General features: G+C 32.7%; 1 protein-coding gene across 7 annotated transcripts in view; it reads left to right on the top strand.

The window, feature by feature from the left end:
- The window catches only part of LOC122517539, a 146249-nt gene that overhangs the window by 106873 nt on the left and 25333 nt on the right, over positions 1-14043 (top strand). For all 7 annotated transcript variants that reach the window (XM_043635984.1, XM_043635981.1, XM_043635983.1 and 4 more), the window contains 2 exons: positions 7956-8105; positions 10550-10693. In XM_043635984.1, coding sequence (XP_043491919.1) covers positions 7956-8105; positions 10550-10693 — 294 coding nt within the window. The remainder of the gene's footprint in view (positions 1-7955; positions 8106-10549; positions 10694-14043) is intronic.

The following is a 14043-nucleotide window of genomic DNA, read 5'->3' as shown; positions in this document are numbered from 1 at the left end:
TTCCTTTTGTTAAATTAAACATTAATTGTATCATCGAGGAACATTGAAAAACTTGTCTGGAATAATTACAAAGGCAAATGAATGAAAAGAAATAATGATAACAGTTAGATGATGATTATGATGATGATAATAATAATAATTATACTCCATAAAACGTAGAAAATTCTCTGTATTAATAATCTTTGTTTTAATTTAATATCAATATTATACGAACGAAATATAATAATAATACTAATCAAATTATACCACGTATGGAGTAAATGGAAAAAAGAATTACAACAAATTATATGTATAATAAACATCGTAAAATAATTAACAAAAGAATGTTATTTATATGCGAGTGCATGTACACATATGCATTGTAAATTAATACAAAATATTTCATATGGGATATTACTTAATAAAAAAATAAAAAAATAAAAATAAAAAAGAAGGAAACACGTATCATATATTGCAAAGGTATAGAAAGAGAAAAGTGTATGTTTTTATTAAAGATACGAACAAATATTCATTCCACCGTTATTGGTTTCCATACTTTATTACAATCTATCGCAATATCTAATTCGATCTTAATGAAAAACCACGAAAGAGAAATAAAGACGTAATATCGGTTTTTCTCAACGTAATATAAGTAGTAGTAGTAGTAGTAGTAATATACTATATCTAGAAAAGAGAATTTTGCGATGCACAATGTAATTTATCTCATCACTCACACTCTCATTTTTTCTCTTATACGTCTACGGGGTGGGTTACGAATATCGTAACTGCATTTTTATTTTCAACGTCGTGCTTTTATCATATTTATTTATTTATTTATTTATTTATTTATTTTTACGATGAGCATATAAATGCAAACAGGGATGTGTAGTTACTGTTAAAATACGTACATACACGTACACACACATATAGAAACTCGGTAGAATATCGGTAACAAGCCGATACACGGTTGTAATTGTTTAGACCGGTTGCAATTTCGCTGATTAAAGATACGCCAGTGGCCACGACGAAGGGTAACTAGGTGTAGCATGTACGTAGATACACCTAGGCATCTACCTACGTATTCTACCTATCTATCTACTCCACGTAAAATCGATTCGAATCGACTAAGTGAGTAGGAAGTATTTATTCCCGGTTTGTATCAGCCGATTAAAACGATCGCGATCAGTCTGCGGAATTGGATCTCGATCGGAGAAAAACGCGTCCTCGTTGGGGGTTGCTCGGGGTCAACGGGGGGGGGGTGGCTAGAGGAGAGAACGAAAAAACCACCCTACGCGCGTTTTTCGCGAATTGTTTTTTACTCTGGCGTGTACGGGGATTATCAATCGTTCGTTGGATCGCTTTGGAAAATCGAATTTTCGATGAAACTGAATAAATACAAAATAATAATAATAAGTATTCGTTTCTTTAGATTCTTCAGATTCAAAGTAATTTTCGTATATTTTTATTTCTATGATTAATATTTGAATTTTGTAATTTAATCGTACTTATTTTATTTTAATGTACACGTGTGTTTGTGTTTGTTTGTTGGTAATGTGTTTTATCCGTATAGAAAAGAAAAATGAATTTCACATCCTGTGGCTCGTTTGAACTTGTACGCTTTTGTACGTTAAAAAATTATAATTTAAACGTACTTATACCACATAGGTATTTTATTTATTTATCGTGTCTACCTTTCGTGTAATATATCGCGTATCTAGGGGAAGTATCAAGTAGTCTCGAAAGTTTTACGACGGAAGCTCGTTTCTTCCAATTATATCGCTTATCTGTCGGCTCTTGACGTTTCCATAATCCTCGAGCAGAGTGCAAACAGTATTTAACGCGAAAACACGTCAGAATGCAACACACACACACATCTATATATAAACACACATACACACATTAACAGACGAGAACCAACAGTGCAATTCGTTATACGTTTTCGAAAGGTAGCAAAAGCTTTTCTCGTTGGGGTTCGTTCACTGTACCCCTCACTATCCTAACACACACTCTTCTCAGAGATTTGATTTATTCTAAGTATCGCAGCCAGAAAGTAGCGCGTTTTCCCGTATATTCAAAACTAAAGAGAAGTAGAGAGAGTGAGAGAGTGAGAGAGAGAGAGTTGGTTGAGTAGGAATTTTAGCATATCACCTGTCGTAATAGTTTTCCATCTAAGGGCTCGTAAAGCAACTCTATTTTAGAAACTAACACGTAAACTCTTAATTCTTGCTCGGTGAGTTGGGGCAAAGTGGGGAGGGGAAGGTGTTCTCTTCTCAATTTCGGGAGTATCATTTTGCAGGTGGGTTTATTATTTCGTAACTTGTCGAACAACGACCAAAGTTGTACGATAAAAAGTGATGTAAACTATTCTTATAAAAAAAGAAAAAAGAAACTTTGTAATATCGATCCTGTATTATATATTTGAATTTATTTTCTTGTTATCGTTTAATCGATACATCAACTCGATTCATTATAGATCTAAAATCGAAAAGTTTTATTTCTATTAAGTTACAAATATTTAAATATATTTAATTTCTGGTTTGATACGATAGACAGGTGTAGAAAATTGCTTCCAATCCTTAATGAAATTAACAAAAATAATTTAAAATAAATAAAGCACGCACGATATGAGTTTGGACAAAATTTGTCATCTGAGAATTTTGATATTTACATGAAAATCATCTTTAAAAAAAAAAAGATTCGTTTGTCGCGAATCATGATGATGAATTTTCTAAGAGTAAAGTTTTTATATTTTTTTTTTTTTTTATTTTTTCATAAGCCGAAGATCAAAATTCGAAGTTTGTAGGAAAAGGACGCAGGAAAACTTACAAGCTCTCTCGTATCCGAAGTTGTTCAAACGTTATTTCAGATTTCTACCTAAGATCGGGCTTGCGTAAGCAACCGACTAAGCACGGATTACCCTAACAAGACATCGAACTGAGAGCTTAAACGTGTGCCAAGGAATCTTCTACCATCTCTCAGCCTCTTCCTTGCCTTTCGTGTTTCTTTCTCGGTTCTTTACTTGGTTCACGAACCACGACCAAAGATAATCGTATATCATATTACTTTTCTTTTTGAAAATAAGAAAGAAACAGAGATACTACGGATATATATTTTCGTTTAGATATTTTTCTCATTTTAAAATATCTTTTTACAATGTTGTTTATCTTATGTTTTATCGTAAACAATATTTCACGACGTATTTTCTTTATTTTTTTTTCTAATGGGAAATAATTAGAATTGTAATAGATAATTATATAATATGATGTTACGAGAAACAAATAAAAAATAAATAAAAAATAAATATATAATACAAATAACAAAAAATAAAAAAATAAATATCTATATTTAATATTAAAATAGGTATAACAGGAAATATTATATTTAATATTCGTGCAAACTCATATATATACACGTGATCGTAGAAACAATTGTATCATACAACGTGATAATTATTTATATACATAAAATATAATTGTTTTTACGTATTTAATCGGAGTATCCCAGTGTTTAATGAATGCTCTATTTAAAAATAATAAATAACTCTTATTAAAAAGGTATTAAAATCGATACTTCGAAAAACGTTATATATCGTACAAATAGTTTTTATCACATGCAACATTTATACACACATATAAACACACGTAACGTTATAAATACTATTTAAAATACAACTGAACGATTACGATTTTCTACCCTCTTATGAATAACAATAACAATAATAATAATAATGATAAAAAATGTAAAAAACGAGATCGTAATTTCATTGAATTCTTTTTTCTTTTTTTTTAATAATAATCACGCACACATAGTCGATGATCGGATGATACATTCAATTGTAACAATACTCGAATTCATACAACCAAGTGTTTCTCTCAATGAGTGGCACGTGCGTTCATTCGTTCGTTCGTTCGTTCGTTCGTCGAATGGATTTGTGGCCGACACGTGAGGTGTCGGCTGGCTTTGGCACGTAACGCGACACGTGTAATATGTAATCGTCACGTTGACGTATTACGCCTGGACGAACACATTACCCGGTAAACTTACACACACACACACATATATATATTTATATGTACGCGTGAGTATATGTGCATTTCGACCATCGTTGACCATCGTTGACCATCGTTGTTTTTAACAAGAAATTCTGATATGTTTGTTAGATTTGTCTGAGACAATATTCTACGTTCTCTAAGAATAAAATTAATGGAATAACAACGTTTATTTAACATTAAAAATGTTCACGAGATTTAATAACTTATTCTTATCGTGATTGGTCAAATGTGTTTTCAAAACTGTGACTGGTTTAAAAACAAAAATTTAGATTTCCAACCCTGAAAAGGGTCCTTGACAGAAGGAACAATTCGATGGATTCCTTTCGTAATCTTTTATTAATTCACAAATATTGCTTTTCTTTTCTATTTTTTCTATTTTTTCTATAATAAATATCACTTCATTTTGAAATGTTGAAAAAATGTTATAAACTACCATTCGTTCTATTAGTCATTTCAAACTTTTCTAAACTAAAAATTGAAATGAATTTTGATGAGTACGAAAAGAGGTGGGCGTGTGCCGTGGAAAAAAGGGGAAGTAAAAGAAAAAAAAAAGAAAGGGGAAAAAAATAACCTCACTGGGTAGCCTTTTGTGGGAGAAAGTATACGCGTTTAAAAATCCGGAAGTGGTAGTGTTTTGTAAGGAAGACCAAGGGAAGAAAGTGAGTGCGATGAGAGGTGGGAGAAGGAAAGAAAGAAGAAGAAAAATGAAAAAAAAAAGGGATAAAAAAGGGAAAAAAAAAGTAAGCCATGGAGAGGAGTCGAAAAATCTAATAACATCTCCTTTACGAAGCCACCGACTCGAATACCCCTTTTCATTATTCACCGGAATTCTCGGGGAAATAGTCGAAAAAAGGGCCGGACGTTCTCAACAACGACTTCCTGAAAAGAATTCCATTTCGTCGTATATATGTATTACGAGTAAATGTATTTGTGTGTGTGTGTATGTGAGAGAGAGAGAGAGAAAGAAAAGGATACGCGTTCGCTCATTTGCTTCTTCTTTTTCTATTTCTTTTTTTTCCCTTTCTCTCTTTTCTCTCATTTTATTTTCTATCCCTTTCACTCTTATCTCATATCCCCCTTTTTTTCTTCTCCAACATTTAGAATGTGTATACATGTTCGTACGTATAACCACCCACCCCCCCTATCCCCATCCCCACGTATATAGAAATATCATTAATAATTCGAAGTACGAAAGTGGGTCGATCGAAATAGAAAAGAACCGGAGTAGGGAAAAGGAAAATGGGGAGAGGAAAAAAAAATACTAAGGGCGGTGGTAGGACGGTGTGTGGAAGGGGCATGAAAGGAAGGAAGGAAGGAAGGGTTATTTGTAGGGAAAAAAATAAAAAATAAAAAAAATATACGTTCACGATAATAATCACCATTGACGATGATGAGTTTACCTACATTCTTTTCTTTCTCTTTCTTTATTCTTTGTCTCTACTCTTTCTCAAAGTCCTTCCCCCTACCCCCCACCTTCACCCAACCACCCACCTCCGATCATCCCTTATTCTTTTTTTTTTTTTATCCATTTTCCTTTGCCTTTCAGTTGAGAGAATCGTGCCAATTAAAAAATCCGACCGTCTCGATTTCTATCGGTTCGATTATTAGGAAAGGTCGGTCGGTGGATTGTACTCTCTTTCTCTTTCTTTCTCTTTTTCTTTCTTTTTCTCTCTCTCGTTCTCTCTCGTTCCATCAGTTTGGTTCGTTCTCCTTGTTCGAGAAATTTCACGAACCATTTAACATCGTGCCTTTGCAAAGTTCGTTCTTTACCTGCCCTTCGATAGCTTCCTCTTTATTCGGGCGTACGCTAATAACAAAAGGTAGAAGGAAAGAAATAGAAGAGAGGGAAAGAAACAGAGAGAAAGAATATATATATAAAAGGATATATAGTATTGCAAATATGAATGCATTTATAGTGTATGTAAATATGTACTCGTATACATAATAAATAATTATGAAGAATTTCATGAATATTTGAACTGGTTGTTTAATTAACAGCAGTATTTTATTATTATAATTATTATTGAGAAATGTAATATATAATAAATCATTTGAATCAAAAGAAAAATGAATATAATTCGAATTTCTACACGTGCATACATTATAAATGCATATTAGAATAAAACGTAAGAGAAATAGGAAGTAAAAAGGGTTCTTTATAAACAAGATATATTTTTTAATAAAATTTAATTATTATTGAGAAATGTAATATATAATAAATCATTTGAAACAAAAGAAAAATGAATATAATTCGAATTTGTACACGTGCATACGTTATAAATACATATTAGAATAAAATGTAAGAAAAATAGGAAAAAAAAAGGGTTATTTATAAACAAGATATATTTGTTAATAAAATTTAATTATTATTGAGAAATGTAATATATAATAAATCATTTGAATCAAAAGAAAAATGAATATAATTCGAATTTGTACACGTGCATACGTTATAAATGCATATTAGAATAAAACGTAAGAAAAATAGGAAGATAAAAAGATTCTTTATAAACAAGATATATTTTGTTAATAAAATTCGATAAGTCGGTGGTGATTTTATTTATAGAAGGAAGATACTACGACATAAATATATATATAAGATACGTTTTAACGTTCGAGAACAAAAGCACCCACGAGTAGTACTACGTGTAATATATTTGCGTCGTTCGCAACCCCCTTTAGGAATGGTGGTGGCATGCGCCTCTCAATTTTCTCGAAAATCTCGCCAACAAGGGGTGATGGTAGAAGGAGAGGAGAGGAGAAGAGAAGGGGGAGAACAAGGGGGGTAACAACTACTAGACGACAATATCGGCTCTTCTTCTCCTTAGCTCGTCTTTACTACACAAGCTTTGCGAGTATATAAGTAAACGATTGCTATGTATGTGTATGTATGTATATATGCATGTATGTAACAGAGAAAGAGAGAGAGAGAGAGAGGGAGTGTTAACGTAAATTGTCGACTCAATAAAGTAAGGCATATAAACGCTTTATCTCAGGTATAAGTGTTGCTGCACTACCTAACTTTGTGGTAATAAAAAGAAGAAAAGAAAAGAACCGAGAATGAAAGAGAGAGAAATAAGGGTGGGTAAGAGTTTGATAATTCGAACGCAATAAATAGCTTGGATAAAGCAAAAGTTAAACGAATTTTGTAAAAAGAAATAAAAACGAATATAACGTACTCACTTATTAGAAAGATGTATGGTGTTAAATTTATAATACCGAGACAAGAAATAACGATTCTCGTAATTGAACTAACATCTGGGTACAACATCGTGTGTTTTATTCATTCCCGAACGAATATTACAATCTGTAATCTATGTTTTTGTATTATTTTTAGAGAAGGAGATAGTGAGAGAGAAAACACGTGCTCGTTCCATCATTCCGATGCTCTCTTTTCCCATAGATCTTTCATTCTCATTTTCTTCTTTTTCTTTTTTTTTTTGTGGCTTTCATTTCTAAAGTAGTTTCTAATGTTTCTATCGGACGAGGATACGACAGATAGTTAGATAGTGTAATCAACATTTTCGTTCGTTCGTTTGTTTTTTATGCATGGGGAGGGGTTGGGGTGATGGAAGAGAAAATCACTTTTTCATAAGATATCATTCTCAAATTATGCAATCGTGTTATACTTTTAATCCATTTCCAGATTGAAAATGTTTATAAATGTTTCAAATACGAAGAAGTATAAATCTTCTTGGTAAAACGTTAATAAGTTTATTATATATATTAACTTACTAATTAATTTATTATATATATATATTAAGTTATATAGTTTATTATATATGTATATATATAATAAGTAATATATATATATATAATAAGTTATATAGTTTATAATATATAGTTTTAATTATAAAAAAAAAGATATAAAAAAAACCAAAAAGTGTATTTTTTATTTACTATTGTTTTTGTCTTCTCTGTTTGCAGACGAATTCAGGAGGAAGGTGGTTTGCGAAAACGACGTTGTTAATCTCACCTGTCACCCTGGACAGAGAGTGGCCATTTTACGTGCGTCCTTTGGTAAACCGGAGTACGAGTCCTTTCAGTGTCCGCAACCTCACGGACTGAAAAACGATAGTGAGTCCGCTCGATTAATGACCCTTTTGTTTAAAACAACCCAACGTCGGAAAGGGCAAGGGAGAGGGGGTGTTATCGATCGAAACTCTCTCTCTTTCTCTCTCTTTTTTTCTCCGGCTTTGATATTGCGACGACGACTAGTACGCGAGAGAGTATAAAAAGACGATTCGTTTGGGTGCGAGTCAAACGAAACGAATTCGTCGAATAGTTTTCCCAGGAATGCATTTCCAACCTTTTCTACCTGCGTTTCTTCGTAGTTCGAACGAACGATCGATAGATCGATCGATCGATCGATGGATATCGATTTTTTTATTCGACGAGAGAAAACACGTAGCTGCCAATATTTTTTGTTTTTATTTATTTCATCGTTATTCGAAAGCACCACTCTGTGTCAATTTTTCTTCATTTTTTCTTTTTTTTATTATTATTTTAATCTTTTTCTTTTTTCTTCCTCGGTGTACATCATTAATTATCATAAAAGAAAAGTTCGTGAACACTTTGTCTCCGTCTATCCAATCTTTACCACCACCACCACCACCCCCCCCCCCACCAACTCGAATGAAAATTAAGGAGAACGAGATAAAGGTAGGAAGAAAACAAAAAAAGTAAAATTGATGAAAAGCCGCGTCGCTACAAAAAAGGATTTCAAATTATAACGCGTTGTTTTAATATTCTACGCAATCCAACGGCGTTAAATTTACCTCCCCCTTCTCCCCCCTCTCCCAGCCTACTTTTTCCTTTTTTTCTTTTTTCTTTTTTTTTTTTTACATATTATACGAAATGAAATTGGATATTTATAAATGTTCGTTTGATCGTTGAAAATTGAATTGCTCCGACGTTCTCGTAAAGGTTCGTCGACCATTGCATCGTTAAATAAATCGGATTAAATAATGACAAAAGCGTTCGTTTATTCGTCATATATTGGAGAGAAAGGGGGGTGGTGGTATCGATGACCACCGAGAAAGGGGGAAACAAAAAGATAGAAAAAAGGACAAAAAAAAGAATACATCCGACTGAATTTCTTTCTTTCTGCTTTGTTTTTTGTTCTCACTTTTTATTAAAAATTGCTGGGAACGGACACTTTGGTTGAAACAACGGAAATAAGATTACGTTTGAAAAAAGAAAAACAATATCGTCGAAGTTATAACGACGAACGTAAGTACCGTTAAGAAAGTTAACACTATGAGGAGGGGTGTGGTGAGGAGGGGGGGGTACGTCATTAAAATAAAAACGTAACGTGCGTTATAAAAGCTTCGCGTTTACGTTCTTGATATAACTCCAACGATCTGAGATAAAATCTTAAGAATCGATGTACCTTGGGAAAGAATGGGGAGAGAGGTAGGAAGCTTATGGGGAAGGAGTTAGTTCTATGGGAGTAGGAAAGGTGAGGTAAGGTAAGGTAAGAAGAGAGGAGTTGAACTTGTGTGTCTCCTCTCCTAACGATAGTCAGCTTTTTATTTTTCCCCTTACGAAGTAGACCCGAAGCTTTCCTTTGTCAAACGAAAAGAATTAAAAAAAAAAAAGAAGAGTAAAAAAAAAATATAACTGGTACACGTTTAATGGACGTTTTACGTGAGAATAGGGGGAGAGGGGGGGGTCACATGGTAAAGGGGGACCTGTTGGTAAAGTTTGCGAGATTCTCTTTTACCTTTACCTTCCTTCCATCCTCCCTTCCACCCTTTTGCTTAGGTCGAACTTTCTTGGTTGGCTAGGGAAAGGTTGAGTAAGGTTGCTTCTAGAAAAGGTTCGACCGTCGTCGTCCTACAGTCGAATGTAATAATAATAGTTGCTTCGAGATAGTAGTTGGTAACGGTTAAAAGCATTTGGTTGGCCCTTACTGCTGCGTAGCTTTTTGTTATCATGACAAATAATACAACTTTTTATCAGGATTTTTCCTTAGAAGCTTTTATTCTTAACTTACTACTACTATTACTATTACTACTGTCCTATCCTATTACGTATCTATAACTTTATCATTTCTCTTGTTCGTTCCATTTAACGTCACGAAAATTGTTATTAACTTGTTCGAACACGTGGACAAACTTTTCCACAACTGCGTGCGGTCTACGTTCGCGTCTGTGCGCGCGTATGTGTCAGGTGGAGAAGAGTCAGATGTATTTTTTTGTTATTTTCTTGTTTATCACTAAACCAATATAGAAACGTGGTTTTCTTCGATAGTTCCTTTTCTAAGAGATTAAACGAGTTGTATATATATATATATATTCGAGGAACGTTCGAACTCGAATTAGATTCGGTTCAACAGGTGTTGAGATTTTGAAATCTCCGGACTGGCTGAAATTCTCTTCTTCGTCTTGCTTACTTTGAGAGAGTGAGAGAGAGAGAATGAGAGAACTTTATCGTAATGTTTGAAATTCGACGACATTGTCGTAGCACCGTCCATTGTTATTTTAACGATATCGTTTCTTCTCTATGTTACTTGGCAGCCTGTACGGCGACTTATGCTACTGAGACTGTAATACAAATGTGCCATGGAAAACGACATTGTTCCATCGTGGCGAACAGCACGACGTTTAACGACCCATGCAGACCGGAAATCAAGACGTATTTCGAAGTCGTTTATACCTGTGGTAAGTTATAAATTATATTATATCACATTCACGTCGTTTAAAACTATTCGTTTTATGTTAACTTTAAGATTGATTCATTTCTTCGATCTATTCTATAAAGATATTTCAATATATATATATGTGTGTGTGTGTGTATTACAACACAACAACAACAGCAAGAGTAAAAAATAAAAATCCCCCAAACTTTTAAATGTAAGAGGATAAAGAAAATATTTTCGAGATCAAATTCAACGGTATTACATTTTCCATCAAACGATGAACGAGTAAAAATTGATGTGGAAAAAAGAAATAAAAGAGAGGGGAAAAAAGGAGAAAATGAAAATGAAAAATGAGAGAGATAGAGAGTGAGAGAGAGAGAGAGAGATAAAACAAAAAATAGATCTTCAATCCGATATCTAGAATATCCAATTTTAACGAATCACGTTTTGATGGAAAAAAAAAAAAATCATATATGTTATATAAATATATTCGATGAAAGACCATATATATATAATTTATAACGAAATACGAATGTGAAATCAAATATTCATGATAAATACTTCTATTTAAAAAGTATTCGGTCATTAAAACGAATAATTAGTTTTATATTCACAAGTATACACATAATTCCACAGATAATCCCAATTACTCGCGTAAAACATGTATATTTTCCAATGCAACATTTTAAATTACACTTATTACAAATTTTCTTATCGCGAATGGTAAAATGATAGAGTGAAATAAACAGAGAGAGAAAGAAAAGATAGGAATAAGAGTAAAAATAAAAGAAAATAAGAGCAGGAAGGAGGTAAAAAAGAAAGGAACGAAGGGAGTAACTTGAACAAAATAAAAAAAACAATTTTTGAACAATAGGTAAGAGTAGATTCGTGTGTTTTAACGGATAGATTCTTCCTATGGGATAGCTAATGAACAAATAGGAGAGAACGACGACCGTGGATAGTTTGAAATTCCTCGCTAATGTCACCGATTGACCCGGTTGGGAAAGCTTTAAAGCACGATTTCCGAATGACTGAACGAACGAAACTAACGTGTGCGTTGTTCGGCAAAAGGATGAACACCACGCCGATGGCTTTTCACTTTGGATTGCTCGTTTCTGTACTTAATGGTTGGTCAGAGTTCTCTACGAAAGGTCCTACCTAATAGCCATTATTTCTCTACGAAATGAGAATAGAAAAGAGGAATCTCGTTATTTCTTCTTTGCTTTCTCATTTCGTTTTTCTTCTTCTTCTTCTTCCTTCTTTCTTTTCTTTTTTTTTCATTAGTTTGTCCAAAGAATTCGTGTGTCTGAAGTGAAGCATTTAAAGAACTTTAAAATAACCATATTGAAACATTTGAAAATTTGTTAGTTTTCGCGTTATGAAAGTTTTTGTGTACAGATGCCTTCCTTGTTTTAAGACACCCTATATATTTAAAATAGTTAGGTTTTACATCTGATTGTAGAGACTTTAGGGAGCTTTAAAATGGCTATTTTAGAAAATTTTAAAATTCGTTAGTCTTCGTGTATTTAAAGCTTTTTTTCTACAGAGTCCTTCCTTTTTTTTAAAAGAACCTATAAATTTTAAATACTTAAGTTTTGTTTCAGATTTTAGAGGATTTAAAGAGTCTTCTCTTCTTGTAAATCTAGATCAAAATAACGTTCAAAAAGAATTTCTAACCACGTCCAAATTTCCTAAGATTTCAATAGTTCTATTTCAATAGTTTTATTTTCTGGACAAGATAAAAAATCAATTGAATTTGTAAATAATATTTTCTAGGCTTTTTCTTCCTCTTTTATATATATATATATATATTTTAAAATTGGTTGATTTATTTAGAGGAAATAAAAGTAAGAAATAAAGAAAAATTAGAACTTTTAATTAAGGTCCGTCATACATCGGAAAAAATGATTTATAAATTAGAAAAAAAGTAAATTTAAAACGAGAGAGAGAGAGAGAGAGAGAGAGAATAAAAAAAAGGGGAGGAATCTTTAATTACGACGACCATTAATGTACGAAATAATGAAAAGACCTCGGGATAAATAATTACTTCGTGTGATGGTTTTTATATGATAAGTATATATATATTTACCCCGATGTAATAACTTAACGTTATATGCAAAAATGTAGTTTTAATATTTAGTGGAAGATTTAAGTGAAAAAACTCGGAATAATCGTGGAAGAAAGATGAAGAATGAATGAAAGAAAGAAAGAAAGGATTATTTTATACACCCAGACGTACCGTCGTCATCGTCGTCGTCGTCATACTTACTACCCTTCCCCAGCCAACCCCCTCGTCTTTTCGTATTTTCCTTTCTCTTTTTAACCGGGTTAAGTAGAGCACTTCGCTTCTATGCTCGAGACATTTATAATGGCACTCGTGTTTTACTCGTAGAAATGAGTTGATCTTCGAGACGTGTACGGAGATATAAACGTTAACGTTAATCGCGATGGCGTTTAAAAAACACCATAGGATAATATAATCGTCTCATTCGATTAAATTTTGTTAACTTATTATTTATTTATGATTTCGATCATTCGTCTAAACAATGGTTTCAATTTCAACAGATTTTCCACGTCGTGTTTTCTTCTTATTCGTTCGTTCGTTTGTTCTCGTATTTGACTACTATATTATTTTTCTAGAAAAAAAAGAAAGAAAAAAGAAAAAACCACAGAGCAACGCATGGGAATCAAAAAGATAAAAGAAGCGAAAGAAAGATACGAGGAATGGTATAAAAATGCGATCATGGTGGTATTCTAATTTAGCAAAGAGTTATACGTTAGAGGCATGGCGTGTTTCTGTTGCACGCAGCTTTTTCTCTACCACTTCCTCTTCCTCTTTCCTTCTACCTCCCACCTCCCAATCCCAACCCCAATCCCAACCCCAACCCCTTCGTCATCTCTCTTTTTCTTTATCCTCGTCTTGTTAGGAAAAAGTGAAATATGCGCATATGTTGCCAACGTTAGAAAGTAAAAAAAAGATAAAACGAGAGAGACAGCAGTGGAAGAAAACTTCGAGGAATAAATAAATACTGGCATTCGCAAATCTGTCTCGTGAATTTGGTTATTTTTTTCTTTTTTTTTTCTTATTTCATACTTTATTCTTTTCGTCTTGGTTTATATCTTGTTTGCAAAAAATATAATTATATTGTTAGTAGAAAAAAAATAAATGTCTGACCGAATACACGAATGCCTGATTTGTACTACTTAAAATGTCTGCCGGATTAATCCTTGACATGTGCTACTTGAATGTTACTAATTATATTTCAAAGAAATAACTTCGTTTCATTATTTTTTTTTTTTTTTATAGAATTTCTCTCTAACATAATCTTGATTTAAAAATTTAAAATAGAACAAAAAAAAATATATCTAAAT

This window comes from Polistes fuscatus, unplaced genomic scaffold (genome assembly GCF_010416935.1).
Source record: "Polistes fuscatus isolate 324 unplaced genomic scaffold, CU_Pfus_HIC Scaffold20, whole genome shotgun sequence".
In the NCBI taxonomy this organism is placed as follows: Eukaryota; Metazoa; Arthropoda; class Insecta; order Hymenoptera; family Vespidae; genus Polistes; species Polistes fuscatus.
This window is presented reverse-complemented; position numbering and strand designations above follow the sequence as displayed.